This window comes from Cricetulus griseus, chromosome 10 (assembly GCF_003668045.3).
Source record: "Cricetulus griseus strain 17A/GY chromosome 10, alternate assembly CriGri-PICRH-1.0, whole genome shotgun sequence".
Classification (NCBI taxonomy): Eukaryota; Metazoa; Chordata; class Mammalia; order Rodentia; family Cricetidae; genus Cricetulus; species Cricetulus griseus.
The window spans coordinates 1383282-1403045 of NC_048603.1; the positions used below are offsets into that span (position 1 = coordinate 1383282).

The 19764-nt window shown below is 43.5% G+C and overlaps 1 protein-coding gene across 4 annotated transcripts in view; it reads left to right on the forward strand.

The window, feature by feature from the left end:
- The first annotated feature begins 1920 nt into the window (after nucleotides 1-1920).
- Nucleotides 1921-19764, forward strand: part of Samd12 (sterile alpha motif domain containing 12) — a 432434-nt gene continuing 414590 nt past the window's right edge. For 3 of the 4 annotated variants that reach the window (XR_004771266.1, XM_027431412.2, XM_027431414.2), the window contains exon 1: nucleotides 1944-2091. Coding sequence is in view for 3 of the 4 variants with exons in the window: in XM_027431412.2 (XP_027287213.1) it covers nucleotides 2079-2091 (13 nt within the window). In the remaining variant the exon portion in view is untranslated. Of the gene's footprint in view, nucleotides 2092-19764 lie in introns of all 4 variants that reach the window. The other variant, XM_027431413.2, reaches the window with a different exon arrangement.

Below are 19764 nucleotides of genomic sequence, written 5' to 3' on the forward strand. Positions count from 1 at the left end.
CTTATATATAATAGCAATTTGCTCAATATGTTATTCTTTATGACTCATGGTCCCTTTGGCTATTCCAGTGAGGACCATAGTCCTCACCCCTACACCCAGAATCTAGACAACTCTAACACTTGTCCCAATTTAAACTTGTTTTGTTGAAGCTTATTCGCTTTTAGTTTGAACCACATAAAATTGGTCTATCTAGTGACATAATACTCATACAACTATTCGACACACTGGCTAGAAAAGGTTAAAGACTTGAATTGAAATGAATTTTTGCATTAACATCATATTCCCAGATCATCAAAAGTTTGAAAACAGCTAATGATTTTAAGCTTTTGCTGTGAAGTTTTTGATACATACTTAGATACAAGTGTTTATACAGTCATTTGTGAGAACCATAGTGTCTTTCCTCTGGCTCTCTTTTCCATTTCATTCACTCTAAAGATAAACTTGATGCTCTGATAATTTAATATACATTAAGCCACAAGAGGGAAGCTGGATTGCAGTACTGCCCATATTTTCAATACTTGATGGCCTATTCGGTTACAAAAATTGCCTTCTTGTGGACTCTGCCTCACTAGACAGGTCTATTTTTAGTGTATCTGTAATGAGCGGCTTAGGTTTGATTGCACACACTTCTGTAGGCTTAGAATTAAAGTACCATCAGTGGTGTTTAATGGTTACATGATAGTAGCTATTCAAATATCTGCACCAAGTTGATTACCCCACTAAGCTTGCCCTTAGTAACCAGGAAACAAGAACAAAACCAGGTGTGGACATATCCACTCTAAAACAAAACTGACAAGAAAAGTCAACGGTGACTACGGGAGAGTCAGAACTCCCAAACTGCTTCCTTAGAGTTCTTTTGCGAAGAATCTTAAAAGAAAGCAAAAACAGTGGAGGGTGGACCCCTCCCCCAAAATGGTAACTGGAAGGTTCCATCACAGCAGGCAAATGTAAGCTCATGCCCTTCGAAGTCTTAACTCTGGAGGTTCTCAAGGCCATTGGCTTATTCCTCCCTACGAGGCATAAGTGAGTCTACATTTTTGAATATAGGAGAAAACTACCGAGGAGTTTAACTTCCATCAGTATCTGCCAGGTCTGAAATTCGGCCATACACATGATTCCGTTGTATTCTTTCTACTTAAGTGTCACCAGAGAGGCCCAGAGGAAGGTCACGTTGAAAGAAACAGAACTGTGCACAGCGTTACTTGAAAGACTGTACCTCAGGAGGCCATGGGACTAGCCAGGAAAGTTGACAGAGAGCCTCTCACTTTGGAAGCCAGCTGTCCCATGCTCTGGTGTCCTCTAATGTAATCCTATCAGTCCCTTAAGGAGGTTGCCTTTGGGAGCTTTTTAAGCCACTCTCCCTGCATCAGTTTTTACCCTGAGAACAACCAGGAGGATCAGAAGATTCCCTACCACCCAAAATTGCGGGATGCATAAGAACAAGTTTCAATGCACCCCGTGCAGCAGGTCCCTATCCCCGGGAGGGGTGGGGGTGGGTGGAGAGGACGACGACAGCCACTACTCTCCTCGCTGACCCCGAATGACAAGGGTCCAGTGGCCCAGCAAGAGAACACAGCACCCACTCAGAGGCTCACAGCCCCTCAGCCTGCTGACTAAAAACCGCTAGGTGCCCAATAGCTTCTAATTGACAGCTAAGGTCTCAATCACCGGTCCCTCCTCTCAAAGCTAAAAGAAACCAGGCGCATGGCAGTCTGGGAGATGTAGTCCTCTCAAATGCCAGCACGCTCGAGGTTTCCTCCCAGTGCCCCCAGAAGAGAGAGCAGTCAGTCTGGTGCCAGGGAGTCTACGTCTACAGTCTCATTGTGGCGTCAGAATTGAGCTCCAAGTGACACTTGGGGCGGCTTCTCGGGTGGGGGCCCGAGCGAAGGGACTACAACTCCCGTGCGGCTTCGCGCGGAGCCGGAGCCGGCTGCTCGCTTTGCGTGACCGCAGCAGGTTGGTCCTGGAGCAGATGAGCGCAGAATATTTAGGGGAGAGCGAGAGGAGGGGGGGAGCGCGGGGCAGGAGGAGTACCTCGGCCAAGAAAATTATGCATGCGTTAGGCAAGCTCTGAGAGAATGGCTGTGGAAGGTAAGGGACGCTTGGGGCGTTTTCAGCTCCCTCTTAACCCGCGCACCCCAATCCACACATCCCTGATGGAGCTCGCTGGGCTCCCGAGGGGAGGAGAGAAAAGGGGGTGGCGGCGAGCGGGCCCCTTCCCCCTCGTACCACTTGGTACTCACCTGAGCCCCGCAAGGCCAGGAGGCGCCTGCCTTTGAGGGACCCCTTGGGTGCGCGGGACGTCAGGGTAGGAGGTGAAGGAAAGAGAGCTCTCAGTCCTGAGCAACGTTCTGGAAACGGGTGGAAAGCGGGGAAGTCCAAAGCCCTGGCTTGCCCTTTGCTCGCCCTGCCAGCGACGGTAGGCTGGGTGGTCACCTGGCTGGGGATGCTCGCTTGGCCACCCAGACGTGGGAGAAGACCCTAGCCAGGCGCGTCATCCGGAGGGTTGGACTGGCCCCTGGGGCGAGCACCCCTGGCTGTGCGTCCCCAGCAGGTATTCTGGCCCTAGAATGAGGGCGGCTTCACACCTGTTTCCCAGTTGTCCTGCCCAGGGGTTAGCAAAAGTTCATGGCCTCGAAGTGTGGCTTGCCGCTTGGATTGGGAAATTCTTTTCTCGAGGAATTTTTTTGAACTTCGAATTGGCCATTTTGATTGCCCAGCCCTGACACTTTTGAACTTTCTGGTTAATACGAGTTGGGTCAGGCAACTTTGGAGGGATCCGAGTTTTCACGTCTCCTTCACTTACTTTAGAGCACACAGGCTTTTGGTTCAGGGTAGTTCCTAGTGGGGAAGGGATATGTAGACAAGAAAGGTTTCTGATGTCAAATCAGAGCTCCCATTGTGCCTCTATAAGGAGATGAAGTAGTGTGGGGTGACATGGAGAGCCTACCTTCACTTCCAGACTAAGGGTTTCTGAGTGCACTTAGGGCTAGAGGGGACCAGAAGTCAGAGAAAGAAGCCATGGCTGCCAACTACTTCAGGCCACTTGCCAAAGGGAAAGGCGCCGGTTCCTTGTAGGCAACAGACAAGAAAAACCCACAGTGGTTCTTGTTTGTGCCTCGCCTCTCTGCCTCGGGAGATAGAACGTGAAATATTCTGACTCTTAAGTAGCAACAGCCAGCTCACACGTTCAACACTTGTCAACTCAGGTATGGTGGCCTCTGGGTCATCTCAGGATCAGAGTCTCAGCCTGAAGCCTTTCCTTTCAGCTTCCTCAAATGTACCAACAAAAATGACCACCTCCCCAACGCGTAAAATCCTGCCTTTCTTTCAGGAAGTCAAGTAGGTAGGTAACAGAGAGACGGACTGATAGATAGATAGATAGATAGATAGATAGATAGATAGATAGATGATAGATACGTAGACACATGATAGGTAATAAATAGGTAGATATGGACATAGATGATAAAGATGGAATACAAATAGGTAGATACATAGGTAGGTAGATAGATAGCAGATCATAGATAGATATGCCACAGAAACAGAAAGCCAACACAGAATCACCAGTGAGCTTGAGAACAAAGTCTGTTTATCTTCTGCCACCTTTTCACCTTACCCATCAGGTGACATTGATTATGATCTCTCTTTTGTGTCCCCAAGTGAGGGACACTCCCTCCCACTTGTTGGCAGTCCACAGTGTTCTTAAAGACAATTTCCTCTTCAGTCTGAGAAATATAGAATAGAATTAGTCCTATTTCTTGCCTTGTGGGGAGATTGCACTGGTAAAATCAGACCTTACCAAAACAAGGGCTCTGGAAAGTGCTCGGAGATGGCTTCAAAGAGCTTATTGTATGCTCTAGTGACTTCCTTGACTGAGAAGCCTCTGTAGTAAACAGGAGGCCCTGGCCTAAATCACAAGGAAGACTGAAGTAGATGGGCGAAGGAGGTGCTTTAAACTTTCACTGGGAAGGATTCCTGACTATAGCTTTTGCAAGGAGAGTTCTTTCAGCAGGAAGTAAGCCCTTCCTGGATACTTCCTTCTGGTCCTTCAAGGCTCAAGAAAGACAACATTTCCTCCAGGAAGCCATTCCAGATCTTCCACTCTTCTGTCTATCCAAGCCAAGGGAACCCCCCTGCTCTGATCTCCCCTACCACAGTGCTTGAATCTGTCCTACACTTACTACATTGAATCTGTCTTGCTGGGCTCACGGAGGCATTGGAGGGATGGAGACCATACACTCTAATTTCCCAGGCATTAGCAAAGACCTTGGCCCATAGCAGGTCCTCAGAAACTGCCTGTGGATTGCACAGCAAACATTTATAACTGACTCCATAGGGTGCCCAAATGCCATAAAAGGGAAGTTTGGAAGTATTTATTCAAAGAAGGGTCCCCTTCCTCAGCCTCAATGTTTGAAGACTCAAAGCTATTGTTTTCATCTGCTGCTCAGAGTGGCAACGTCCTCCTGGAACCTGATGCTACTCTTAGAATTGTGTGCCCTTGGACCATCAAGGTGCTAACTGTCTTATTCTGTATAAACATCACATAGAGAAGTCCCAGGTTAAGACCAGCTTGACCAGTTTATACATGTTCAATGAGAAATGCTGAGTCAGGGAAAGAGGAATTTTATCAGAGGAACTGGACTGGAAATTAGTATATAATAACATCTGGGCTTTCATGTCTCTGTCTGGAAGGAAATAATGGGCTTGCTACTGTTTGATTATTGGGAATAGGGTAATAGAGGGCAGGTCTTCGAGAAGGGTGTCTAGAACACAGGATAACTATAACTGTTACTTGTGCTCACTGCTTAAGAGAAGGCTCTACTGCTTAACACCTGTTTCACACCCTGACATTTTAGTTACTCATGCCAGCCACATTCTCTAATTAGTAACAAATTAGAAGGTTTTTATAATGTGTAATCCTCCTCTTAAGTAAACTTGAGCTTGTAAAAATGTTAATTGCAAGTAGGGCCCTTACTCATTTTGCTGAATGTGTGGCTTTCTATTTAATATGGAAAGGGGTACCCTTTAATATTTTATGGCTACTGTGATACACACACACACACACACACACACACACACACACACATCACTATATATCATGTTAAATTTAAGAATGTTCTATTTGTTTCTTATCCTAATTGTGGCTTTTTCTTTGCTTTGCCTTTATGGGTGCCTGGCTTTTATATATCTACCTCAGATGTTAATATCTTATGTTTAGGTCCTGTGTTTAGCCCAGTGTGTACCCTCTGTGGATGGATGGATGGACAGATGGATGGATGACTGAAAGGCGATCAGTTACTGGGTGGAACTATGAGTTGTTTTATTTCTGGTCTTGCCTCCATAGCATGTGCTTTCCAACCATAGGATAGGATACATTGTTACGGTCTGCACTGTGTTGAGACTATAGTGTCATGTTGAATATTTTTAAGTGGACAAGGAGGAACTCTAGTCACCCATCCCCCATGTATAGATCACATGGGCAGGTGTGATTCTGTCCATCAGAAAGGAGTTGTCATAGTACAGTGGGAGAGGTGGAAATGGAAATCCGTTAGAGCAGGCGGTGGTAGATTTGTCTCCGTGGTCTACGAGCAGTGCCTGGCACTTAGGAAACAAGGATTGTTTCATGAATAAACACATGATTCCCCAGAGCTAGAGAAGAAGGGTGTTTCTGCCTGTCCTTGGCTCCTTCTCTTTTCCTTTATCCTTAGGGTTTTTTTGACAAAGTGGAATGAGTGAGCATTCTTCTCTTCATGTTTCCATGGCAGGCAGGTCAAACAGAATAGCTCCTCTTAAATGGCAAGGAAATGACTTGCAATTTTCAGCACCAGAAGCTCCCCTCCCATCAAGGAAAGCATTTCAAAGGGAAAGCTGTGTGCTCCAAATGACATCTATGATCTGAATTTTCGCTCTTAACTGACGGTACGTTTGTCAAGTGACTTCTTACTAGTCATTCAGTTTTCTGTAGTTTTTCTGGAGTGAGAAGGGAAACACTGCTTATCGCTGGATTCTTAGGAGACAAGGTAATAACTGAAATAGAGGAAAAGAACAGACCCTTGTAGCAAAGAGAAGCAGTCATGGGGTAGTGGGTTTTGAGAACTAGTAAATGCTGACTCTACCTACCCTCCCTGACTGGAGAAGTAAACCTCTAGAAAGGAATAAACAGTAGGAGATAACAGTGCCACTTTTATCACAGGCCAACATGGGTCACCTTTTAGACTCTGAATGAGATATAGTAAGTGGGCGTGTTCACACTGCTTTGTGGGTGAATTTACCCTTGTAGAGGCGCCCCTGCTCCAACAGCCTGAGAGCAGCCAGCACTGATAACCATAGCTTCCAGGTGTACTCCAAAGAAAAGGAGAAGGGGCCGGAGTGACCTGTGCCTTGTGGCTTTCACAGGCATGTGCATAAGGTTACTATCCCCTCTCTGCCCTTCCCCGCCGCACCCCCTGAAGGAACTTTGAGTAGATGAAGAGAACCATTCTAAGGAAACCTCCCTGTACCATGCAATGGGGAGGTGGCTTCCGTGCCCTGTATGCCCTTCAGTGCTATCCCACCTGGACTGTTCCAGGCACTTTTCATTCTGTCTCGTGTCTAACCCCTGTGTAGTCTCTGAATGGATGGAGGAGAGATGAGTGAATGGCTCAGTGGCATTATGAATTGAATGCCACACCCGCCGCCACGCTGAAGAACTCCCAAGTCTGTTCACTTGTAGAAGCAGTGAGACCGTGAACACGCTTTGCAACGGTTGTCTCAATGCAAACTTTCCCAGCTCTCTTCCACTTGATAAACTAAGGGTTTATCAAGGGTTCTTTCCTTCTTCCTCTTTTTGGCTTCATTTCATTTTGTTTTCCAGTCCATTCGATCTGAATTACCTGTCCCATCAGCTCCTGTGGATCACTGTTTCTGGAAATAAGAACGGTGCCTAGTTACTCATCACTGAAAATTCCTGGGGAGTGGCTCCATGAATAAGAAACAAGGCCTCCAAACCCCGATTGGAAACTTGCTGTGGCAGCGGCTCCTGCCACTCCCATCGCACTTTGCGGCTCTCTCATTCAGTCTCAGACAGGGCTGGGTCTAATCCCACAGTTGCCCAACATAGCCCAGCCTTTGTTAAACCCTTTCATCTTACCTTTTCTTCCTCATTGGCCTTGCTGCTCTCATATGCCAGAAGGAGCGAGGGCAGGGATGAAGGAGGGAGAAGTGGACTTGAGAGAAGGGCTAAGTCACAGTGGTTGCTGTGGTGACAGGTCACAGAGAGAGGTCGCTGGGAATCTGAAGCCTATACTTGAACTCATGAGATTTGATTCATTAGGAGAAGGCGGGGTGGGGGAGGGAGCGCTGTTGCCAGCTCTCAGTTGTGGTCCTTAGACAGGTTTTATATTTCTGGCAATGCCGTCCATGGGTAAAGAGACTATGCCACATGTGGTCGCAGAAGCGCTCCGAAGGAACCCGAGCCTTTCTGTTTCCCAGCCTACACCTCTCCTACCTACAGTTTGGTGAAAGAGAAGCCAAATACACTCGGTGCCTGCCGTAAGTGCTACATAAAATCACAAGCAACAATAATGTGGGAGGTCTGAGAACAAACGGGGCATTTAGGGACAGGCTATGGAGGAGTGAGTGAGCCTTTCATTAGGATTTATGGGTGGGGTAGTGGGTAAAGGGCATGAAACATGTATGTATAATGGGTTCTTCCTAATGGGGTTTCTCCCTAATCCTAGCAGAGTGGTTGTTTCACCCTATAGACAAGAAAGTGGAAGAAAAGGCTCCCAAGTCAACTCTAGCATATTCTTTTCCCTAAGGGCTCTGTCATCTGCTTTGCTGAACTTGAGCACTCTCCAGCCCGTTGGGATCTGGCTCTTTGGAAACCACAGGAGCAAGCGAGAGAAGCTGTGCTCCTGTAAATCATGCTGGTTCCTGCCTGATTTCCTGAAGTGGAGTGGAGCACTGCCACCCTCTCTGAGCTGGCTCCTAAGAGCAATTGTGGCTATATTTAGTCTGGCTTTGCTAAAGTGTGGGTGCAAGAAGCTGCTCGTACAGCTCGCCTCCTCCAGTACAGAGAAGGATGGCACAGCTGCCAGTGACAGGGGGGGGGCCCGCCTCACTGCCTCCCACAGCCAACTTCCCATGTCTCTGAGGCCTGGAGGAACAGGTTGGCAAGTTGAATTTCTTTGCTTTCTGCTGTTTCGCAGTTGCCTTGCTGTCAGGGAAGGTATCTGTGCTGTTCTCTTCAGCACATCCCAAGTCTCCAGTGACTTGACAGATCTCTGTAGACTTCTTCATGAATGTGGTCCTCAATTAGCCTTGAAGCCTGAGACAGAATGGGGCTCAGCCGGGTTCTTAGGTTCTTCTCGACCTCCCCATCTTGTGGTTGTCATGGTGGGGCCTCGAGCAACAGTGGTGGTGGCTTGAAATGTGCAAGTTGTGTAGCTAGACAAGCTGAGCAGTTATACAGAGGAGCAGAGGGCCTTCAGAGTGTGTCTGGGCGATGCATGTAGCATTATCTATGGTTCTTTAGTCCATTAACCCAATGGGAGTACCGATAGACATGACCTCATAGGCATATTAGGAGTGTTGCCTTAATGTCAAGGGCATGTTTAAGACTTAGTCTGGCAGTTAGTTGCTTAGTGAGTGCTCATATGCTGGAGGTCAGGCTGTCTGTCTCCACTTAGTTTCCTGTCACACTCAGGAATGTATCTAAGCCACGTGACATGGTATCGGCTGGAAAAGTAGGTGTCTAGGGTGATACCAACAAAGTGTAACTGATGCATTCTAAAATGTCTTCAGTTGAAAACATATTTTGATGTATTTATAACCAGATGATGTGTAAATACAGGGTATTAAGAAGATGCAAATGTATTGGTTTAACATGGGGAGACATGAAAAAATATTTATTTACCCCAGGAAGGCCACCAAAGAGATGATTCCACACCATAAGTGAGTTTTGGGAACCGGAACTTGGGGTTGCTTACAGGAACTTTGGGTAAGGATTCGCCTAAAGGAGCTTGAGCAACTTAAGAGAAGCTGCACCACCCAAGAAAAGATAGAGGGGATGGACCTAATTAGGGGCTTCCAAGCCCATCCCCAGCCTTGCGAGCCTTTCCTGATTTGAACATTGAAATGATAGTGGATCTAATCTTGTGACAGTCATGACAGTTATCTGAAGTTGCTGTGTGGGAGCAGGCACACCTGGCTAAGTATGGCATCCCACAAAAAGAAGCCCTTGTTCCGGGGAGCTATTCAGTAGAGAGCCATCTCTGACCTGAATATTCCCTCCACCAAACTTACTTAAGAACAGCAGTTTTATATGTCTCCTCTCCTGTCCATTCGTCACCCAGATACGTGATATAGAGACAGAACAAGAGAAATTCTTGTCTTTCAAAACTAGAAAGATATCAATGGACTCTATGGAAAGGACATGGTAAACTGGTCGAATCTCTGTGGCCCAGTTAAGATGAGACTCAGGTTAGGTCAAATAACTCTTCTGCAGAGAACATTTCCAACAAGGTTGGCATGGTAAGTGCTCAAGAGAAATAGGAGAGTTTTCTAGAAGCTTAAGCAACATCTTTGGTGAAATAGGATATCCTAAAATATTCTGGGGAAAACAATGATCTTTCTCAAGTAGGTTTTGAAAAGTCAAGTGTGAAATGAAAGATATTGTCCTGCTGGCATAAATCTTGATGGAGAAATTATGTAACAAGTATAAAATATTCTTTTTCTGTTCTAAGAATTAACACATATTTATAAATATAGCCAAAATGTGTTTGAAGACGACATAAAATAAACTCACCTTCTCCTTTCAGATCAAGTAGTATCATTCCAATTGGGTCAGTCTTGTTTTCAATACTCTAGTCTCCATATGAAGTGTATTCATATTCTCTCATTCTCTCGCAGTACAGATATAGACAGATATTTCTTGCTCATTTCTTGTTCTGTCTTTTATGATTTGATGTTAATATTTTAATGCTTTTTAAAACTTGGATGTTTTAGGTGAGATTTTTATAACAGTGAGATTGTATAGTTCTCAGGCTTTTAGAAGGCACACATACCCCTGTAACCAACCACAGAGATCTAGAACAATTCTAAAGTCTTGAAAAGTTTGTTCATGCCTTTTACCCATAGCTCCTGACAACACTGGTCTGGAGTGTGTCCCCGTGAATTTCCTCATCTAGAGTGTCACATAATGGTATCAGACATCTTGTTGCTATCCGAGACTGGTGCCTGAGCAATACCCCGTGGAGCGGAAATACTGACATTTATCGAGGACATTTGAATTGTTTCTAGTGAACCATCACAAACAACCACCTCCTGGTTGTGTGAATAAGAGTGGAATTTCTAAGTTACATAAATGGTGTTCTTAAAGCAAGTGTCTCAGGAGCAGGGAAGAGGGCTCATGCTTGCTGCCCAAGTGTAAGGACTGAAGTTCGGGTCCCTTACAACTCCTGTAAAACCTGTGTGTGGTGGCCCGTATCTGAAACCTCAGGCCTGGAGAGGGCGGATATGGTTGGCTCTGCAGTTCATTGGTGCATGAGTCTCACTGAAATGACAAGCTCCAGCTTCAGTGAAAGATCATGTAACGACAAAAGAAAAGGAAGACACCCAATGTCAACTTCAGGTCTCCACACACACACACAGATAAGCATGCTCACAAATATGCACACAGACACACAGACACATGCATAAACCCCTCCTCAAATTAAAAAAAAAATTGTTTAGCCTTGTACAGAACTGCCAAACTGTTTCCTAACGTATCTTTGCTTCACACATAAGTTCTATGATTTTTGATTTTTATTCTGTGTATTAATCATCTCCCGATAATGGAGACCTCACACAAATGACAGACTTAGACTGCTCTGTATAGGCTGGTTGGGTCTGATTAGAAGGAGACAGTCATATGGCTATGACAAGTATACACCCTAGACTTCACAGTGGATATAGCCTAAAAATGTCACTAACTATAGCATCTAAAGGAGAAAGGGTCTAAATTTACTTTTTGACAACATTATGTAAGAAGTTGCCGAGAAGGTCTGGACACTCGTTTTGCTGCTGTTGCATTTGTGAGAACAATCGTAAGAGAAGAACATGTCAGAGGAAAGTTTGGCAGGCACACAGACAGGAAAGAGAGGCCTTAAAATCTGAGTACAGGGGCTGGAGACACAGTTCAGTGGTTGACAACATGTGCTGCTCTAGCAGGTAACTGGAGTTTGGTTCCCAGCACCCCATAATGGATGGTCACAGCTGTCTATGACTCCAGCTCTGTGGGATCTGATGCTCTCTTCTGGCCTCCTCAAAAATTGCTATCACATGCACAAAACCCTACACACACACACACACACACACACACACACACACACACACACACACACACTTAACAACAAAATAAAAAAAAATCTTTGCAAAAACCAAGTTTAGGTAGGTAAGGATACAACTCACTGTCTCTGAATAGATTGGTCTTTCCTACCAAAGTGGAGTAGTTCTATCTGTAGAATAGTTGGACTCCATCCTATGGCCCACAAGAAGGTTAGCTGCTCTTACCATTAATTAACCTTGAGGAAGGGCGCAGACTTATGTTTTGGAATGAGAATTGAGTCTCTCATCAGCTGTTCATTTATACAGTAAGAGCGGTAGTTGTTTTGCCTGCAGAAGCTACACCCTCTCAACTAGGAAATGGGTCTGGCAGTAGAATTGCTTCTGAATTCGGCCACCACCATGGGGTCATTGCGTGGGTTTTCTTAGGATTACTATTGGGATAAAATGCCACAACAAAAAGCAACTTGCTGGGGAAAGGGTTTATCCCACTCAGGATGTCATAGAACAGTTCTTCCTCAACAGCCGTGAGGGCAGGAAGTCAAGCAGGACAGGAACATGAAGGCAGGAGCTGAAGCAGAGGCCATAGAGGGTGCTGCTTACTCGCTTAGTCCACATTGCTTGTTCAACCTGCTTTCTTATGGAACCCAGGCCTACCAGCCAAGGGGTGACCCTACATACATCAATCACTGATTAATAAAATGTCCTATACTCTTGTCTATAACCCGAACTTCTATGGGTACTTCCTCAGTTGAGGTTCCCTTCTGTCTGATGATTCTACTTTGTGTCAAGTTGACATAAAACTAACCATCACAAGCCAGGTGGTGGTGGCACACACCTTTAATCCCAGAGCTCAGGAGGCAAGGGCAGACAGATCTCTGTGAGTTCCAGACCAGCCTGGTCTGCAAGAGCAAATTCCAGGACAGCCTCCAAAGCCACAGAGAAACCCTGTCTCGACCCCCCCCCCAAAGAAAAAACTAGCCATCACAACTGACCCCTTGTCAGCTTGACATCTAAACACATTGCTTTTCAGTTAGAACCTTTCCATTCTCATTTATCCCCAAGATGGCACAGTAAAATTAATATCATACTGTAAAACTTTAAAAGTCCTACCAACAATGCAAACAAGTGTCCAATGTCTGAGATGCACTCATGACTTTCTGGGCTGCAGCAAAGGCCTCGGGTCACTTCTCTGCTTCCACTCTCTGCAGCACACACTGCCTGTCTTCCAGGGTCCTGTTGGATCCAATTCACCGCTGCTGAGCTCATGGTACACACATCTCCAAAATGCTTAGTTATCTTGCTGCAACTGGACTGAACTTTGCCAAATAGCATCTCCTGGGCTCTTCTAGGTGAGATAGGTGAGCCACACATACTCCATCTAATCCATAAATCCACACCACGACTCCTCAGCCAAAGTGGGCTTTGCGGGCATATTTGCCATAGTCAAGATTCTTTCATTTTCTTTGCATTGTATCATTTTTTTCTGTTGGCATGTCCTGTTTTGGTAGTTTGATTTTAGTTTACTAGTTGTCTTATAGAAACCTTAGTGATTTATGATGGACAGTATAAAAATAGGATACTAATTAGATTCTGAGGTGGATATTTCTTCTAAGTTGTTGGAGCAAATCTCTAATTAATTGTCATGATCCTGGCTCACTACACTTTTGCTTTGCATCATTTTCACATGGGGCATCATGTCTGGGCTTGTGGTGATATATTATTTATGATTTATTAAAGCTTGCTTGAGGATTCAGGAAACAAAGTCAGCCATAAGCCCTAGAAGCCAGGCACACACCTTTAATTCCAGGGCTCAGGATTAAAAGGTAGACAGATCTCTGATAGTTCCAGGCCACACTGAACTACACAAAATGGATCTAGTCCTAAAAAGAAAGAGTTCACACAAAGATGATCTCATCACTTGAGATCACATGCCTTTAATCACAGGACTCAGGAGAGGTATTTAAGACAGAAACAGGTTCTCAGAACTGGCATTCATTCTCCAGCCACACTGAAGATAGGAAGGCATAGAGTCTCTAGCCACATTGAGGAGAGCAGAGCAGTCTGAATGAATCTGAGGAGCAGTTTGAGGATAGCCCTTTTGGTCTGAGCTGAGGTAGACGTAAGAGCTAATGGCCAGCTGCTTTGCTTCTCTGATCTTCAGCTAGAAGCTTTAATAAATCATAATATATCACCACATGGGCTTTTATTGCTGTGGTTTGCCTATCCTGCCATCCAAGTTTGTCTGTGTATCCAGCCTATAATTGGTGAAAATTTGTTTTGCTCGGACAATAGGTACTTATTGCATAAGTATTGTATAGGTACTTATTTTATAAGTTATACCTCATGAATGGCACACGATGGTATAAAAACTTCTAGAACCATTGGATCTTTTCCTCCTGCATATTAGTTGAATCATGGATTTAAAATTCATGCTCTAGCCAGGTGTGATGGCCCATTCCTTTAATCTCAGTACTTAGGAGGCAGATCTCTGTGCAGGTAGATCTCTGTGAGCTTGAGGCCAGCCTGGTCTACATAGTTCCAAGACAGCCAGAGCTATACACAGTGAAACCTTGTCTTCAAACAAGAGCAGGATTCATATTTTAAGTGTATCAGAACCAAAACAGTAGAACTTGGGCAAAGGAGGCCATGATAGCAAGCTGCACCCCCACCCCTGTTTATTTTTTTTTTGTATCAGAGCAAGCTACTATGCTCGCACAGATGCATCTCACACAACCTTGCATGCCCCTAGAAGTAATTTTATGTTTTTGTTTTGTTTAACTACTATGGAAAGGCTGGCCATAAAATGCAAGACAAGAAAACAATAAAGGAGAAGCTGTAGTCGAATACAATGGTTTGAATAAGAAACGGCCCTCCTAGCCTCAGGCATTTAACTATTTTTGTCCTCAGTTATTGGTACTGTATGGTAAGGTTTGGGGGCACCCAGAATCATGCAGCTGTCCTTGAGAGGCATGTGCCATAGGGTTTTTAGGTTAGAGTCCATGCCTCCTGGCACATGTGTGCCTTTCGGTTCCTGAGAAACTGAGGCACTCCCTCGGGCAGTGAGACCTTCAGGCCAACTGTGTATCTCTGTATTCCTTAGAAGGCAAAGAAGCATTAAGAAATCTGACAGGACAATTAGTTTTAGGCATTAATCTTGTACACCTTGTGTAGCTTGCTAATGTTATCATGTCCTGGCAACACCATTATATTCTGTTTCTGATAAGGATATAAAAAGTCTGATTGCTTGGAATAAGCTTGTCTCAGGCTCAGTCTTACTGAGACCCACTCCCTCTATCCCATGCATGGCTGGTTAAGATTCATGGCTCACGGGCTGTATCAGAAGACTCTGGTTGGGTAAATAAGTGCTGGCTTTGAGGTTAAAAAGATATCACTACTTCCAGTTTGCTCTCTGTGCTTCTCGCTTATGGTAAAGGAGATGAGCTCTCAGCCTCCTGTTATTGCGGTCATGCCTGCTGCTTTGATGGACCCGCATCCCTCTAGACCTGTAAACCAAAAATAAACTCTTTCTTCTATAAGTTGCCATCCTTGGTCATGGTCTTTTATGACAGCAACAGAATAATACATAAGAAAGTAATAGAACAATAGGAAGAGGGAAAGGGAGGGGCAGCTGTTAATGTTTTCTAGGGGAAAAGAGCCAGGATTTGGAGTTATTTAATTGGAAGGAACAGTCGATATGTAATGAACCCAACTCTTCAGGAGCTCTCCACCGACCATACAATGGAGTCCATGTTCCCCAGTTTCAGGGCCCTCCAAAAAGGCTGTGCCCTCTTTCAGGGATCATACTTTGATGCTAAGGAATCTTTGTATTCATCTTCCAGGGATCCCAACAGACCCTGAATATTTCCTGTCTGTTCTAATTCCTTCCCTGTCAAATGCCTTACCAATATGTCCACACTCTGCCTTTCTCACATACTTTTCCACACACATTTAAGGCAAGAGAATATGTGGGCAAGAGCAGTAGATGCTGATATGGGCAGTCAGTGAGTGCAGCATTCCAGAGGAGAGAGGAGGAGAATTTTCAGGAGATGTGAAGAAGCAGCCAATGGCGTCCTCTACCACGCCCAGTGTCAGCAATTCAGGTTGAACAAAGTCAACCAATGAATGTGTTCTTGGACCCGCCTACTGGCTTTGCCAAGGAACAGGAGGTTTTGAAGTCACATGGAGAAGCAGATCTGCATTATGGCAGCTCAAGAAGTTAGTAGGCATCAAGGGAAAAATTATTCTTTTCAGTGTATATGTGTGTTCATACACATGCACATGTATGCATAGAGGCCAGAGACCACTTTCAAATTGTTTTTCAGGAGTCATCTACCTGGTGTTTGGGACAGGTATTCTGGTTGGCCTCGAAGTTGCCTATTAGGTTAGGCTGGCTGGCCAGCAAACCCAGGGATCTGTCTGTGTCTGCCTTCCGAGTCCTGGGTTTACAACCACACCACCTTGCCTGGCTATTTATTTTTTTAAACACATGTATTCCAGGGATCAAACTGGGATTCTTATGTTTTTTGTGGCCAGCACTTTACTTACTGGGAATCTCCTTGGTATAAGGAAACTATTTTAATGTACTTGGATGGACATGGGAAGAAGAAACACCAAATGTGGAAAGAAGAGATAATTAGTCTGAATGAACAAGATCAATGTCACAGGGATCTTAGGATGACTGGAAATTGGAAGGAAGAAAACAATGGACTATGGACCCTGAAACAAGTTGAATTGGAGGGTTTTGTTTTGGTAGGAAATACTTGAAAGCACTGTTTTCTAAGAGTGCATGAACTAACTTAATGAAGAGTTAATATTTGAAGATACAAAGGGATAGGCACTGTTATTTCTGAAAAGGACAGGTGGTAGATGGAGTCAGTAAAGGAATGCTGTAATTGAAAAACTAAATTCATAGCTACTAAAAAGTTCATCTCTGACTGATATGATATGCTCTAAATGTCATATATGAACTTATTCAACTTCATATTGATCCTGTCGGGGAGGGAACCACTGTCATCCCCCAGTAAAAGAGGAAAAGACTACAAAAGGTTGGCTTATTTGCCCGTGGTCACATTTACTACATAATCATGTTTGGGGGAATACAAAATGAAGATACAATCGTCAATGTAATTTTCTTTCATTTATTTTCATTTTATGTAAATGGGCATTTTGTGTCTGTGTAACACATGCACACCTGGTGCAGAAAGAGGCCAGAAGAGAGCACGAGATCCCCTGGAACTGGAGTTATAAATGGTTTTTAAGCTTCTGTGTGAGTACTGGGAATCAAATTTGGTACCTCTGGAAGAGCATCCCGTTCTCTTACCTCTTTAGCCCCTACATTATTTTCTTTTAAAATGGGAATTTTTGACAATTTCTTGTTTCTTTATTCTGCAGTAACTAAGTAGAACATGGATAGAGCCAAGAAGGCTTCTTTTTTTTCAGGTACATGAGGAAAGGGGCCTTGGCACTATCTCCCATTTTGTGTGGTGAGTCATCCTTCACTGCTGTGACTTAGGAGTGATTGTGTCAACCATCAGGATGATCCTACTGTCTGGGGATGAATTAAAGAAACAAGGGCAAATAGGGGTAGTGGCAGAAGGAAAGGTGAAACTGAAGTTGAGAATAAACTTGGCCAACTTTACTGTTTCACCTGGAATAGAAAGTCAATCTCTATTTCCTTCTCTCTCCAGGGTACCCTCCTGCTCTTAGCTGCATTAAAATTTGGTTTCCAGAGTTCTGAAACTCTGCATGTTAGGGATGCGTTTGTAGCTACCACTAAACAGCTCTTTGACTCCTGCCTCCCTGTAACTGGCCTTTACCTGGCCAGTCTCTAAATTGATTGTCAATAGCAGGTTGCTTTGGCATCCATCCATGTGTTTGTTGGGTCTTACCTAAAGACCATTGTTGTTAAAATCGCATAGCCAGGCTTCACAGGGCACAGAGAGTTCCAAAAGTACTGTTTCTTGTGTGAGCTGCAGACAATCAGCTGGCTACTAGGGCAGAATTCAGGCTTCCTTTTCACTAATAATGGTGCGAAGAGTCCCTGGGTTCAAAGTCATATCAGTTGGTGGAGAGCTGATATTTAGAACTGATATTTAGAATTGATACTACACAGAGCCCACTTTGGAGGAGTTTGTAAGTGGGATAATCTTTGTCTATAGAATTTGTATTATTATTTCAAAGGGATCCAGAATTTGTTTTAAATTAAGGACACAGCAACCAGAATTCATGTGATGGTGGGAAGGAGCCTAGTTGATATCTCATTATGATGACAGGTTGAACTTTTTTTTTCCTAACCGTTACATTTTTATTTTTTCGTAATTGATTTCTAAAGCTTCTGAAGAGCCAAACTAAATTTAGGTTACATTTTAAAACTTGTTCTCCTCAATATTAAAATCTTCATAGTTTTCATATGGGTGAGAAGCATTGTAAAAAGACAAATAAGAAACTGACAGTAGTAACTAGTATTACAACAGCTCAGCTTTAGATACTTGTGACATCAGCAATGAGGATACTCTGATGGCAGTTCTGACTAGTCTTATGAAATGGATATTAATGTTATTTCCATTTTCTCCCATGAAAAAATAAGTACCAGAGAAATTAAACATTTCCCAAAGACCACCACAACGTAGAAAATGATGGCTTTGAGAATTATAACTCCTTTGGATAACTTCAGTGTCTGCTTTGTTGCTACTAAACCTATCTGCTACCCGGACATACCCAATGAGACATAACCCAAGAAGAGTTGGCATTCTTTGTGCTTTATATGAACAAATAGCTGTACCTAGAGTTGCACATGCTAGTCTAGTAATCACAATCATTGATAAAAATGACGAAAGTATTATCATTTCTTTGCATGTATTTGAGTGTTAGGGGTTGATAGCCTTCTGCCCCTTAACTGTAGCACTTAATGAGGCCAATGATGGGAAGTCTGAAGGCAGCAAGAAATATTGTCCTTCCAAATCTTGGAAGGTATCATCACTTTCTGTTTTCTCAGGGCTGTTGGTTGTTTGTGGTCATCATTAAAGTCATTGAAAAATGCATGGATTGGTCAGACTGAAATGTGGTTTCATGGGCTAGTATGGCAGGTCTCTGTGACATGAGGACAGCACTCAAGTTAATTGCAGAAATGTACTGTGACATGCTTTCCATTTATCCATGTTTGCTAATTCACAGTTATTGTCATTATTGAACACTGCAGTGATGTCTCATCCTAATTTTCAATGTATTCTTTTTCACAAGCTTTTCATTGTCTCTCATTCTTTCAGGGTTTCATTTTAGTCTCCTCTATCTATTGACCACCTAATTCATGATTTCTTCTACATTATGTAGCATGGAGGCCTTTAGGTCATTTTTGCTCTCAATATCATAGAATCTTTGATTAAGTAACCATTTAGAAGCACTGTATTTCTTACAGTTAGACACAAAGGGACTGCTGTGGTTAATATTTCTAAGTAGGGTTTTGTTTGTCTTTTTTAAAAGTGATAAAACATAATTCATTATTTTACATGGAAATACAGATATTCTCTATATGCCAGGAACTGTGACTTGGACTTTCATTAAGCCCCAGGGTTAGTTTTCCTGTTCTAGCATACTGGATCATACGCTTGTTTCCACCTTGTTTTGATGGAGCACATCCCCCAGCTGCCCAAGCATCCCAAAGAAGGAAGGTACGAGAGTGGTGTGCTTCAGAGACCTTGCTCATCAGAAAGAACTCTCATTCTGCCTTTATGCTTAACTGATAACTTGATTAGTTTTTTTTTTTTTTTGAGCTGGACATTTTCTTTCTATACAAAACCAAAAGGTTTAATATCTTATTTCCAGTCTTAGAAACCAGAGAAATCTGAATCCATTCTGGATCTTGATCATTTATTGTATGAAATATATTTTTACTTCTTAAAATTATTATGTGTTTACTATAATCGTAATGTTCAGGAATTTCATAAGACTGGACACTGGTACAAGTCTGTTTTTGTCTGTTGTGTGGTGTATATTGATCTTTGAAATTGGAAAGATGCTATTCATTTTGGAGCTTTTTTGAATTATTTGATTTACTTTTGTCTCCTTTTTTTGTCTATTTTTTTCTTTTCGGTTTTTCCAGACAGGGTTTTTCTGTGTAGCCTTGGCTGTCCTAGAACTTACTCTGTAGACTAGGCTGGCCTCGAACTCATAGAGATCTGCTTGCCTCAGCCTCCTGAGTGCTGGGTTTAAAGGCTTACACTACTGCTACCTTTGGTCTATTCTTTATATATAGGCTCCTATTTTTAAAATTCTGTTTTCTATTTTCCTCTGTTTCTAACTTTGTTTTCTGATGTTTTATTTTGATTTCTAGCTTCTATAGCATTTAACTTTTCTACTGTGATTTTTAAAATTTCAAGACTATTCTGGTTTTTGAAAAATCTTTAGTACTCTGTGTTGTGGATGTCATAGATCTTTCAATATTTCATTTACATTATTGAG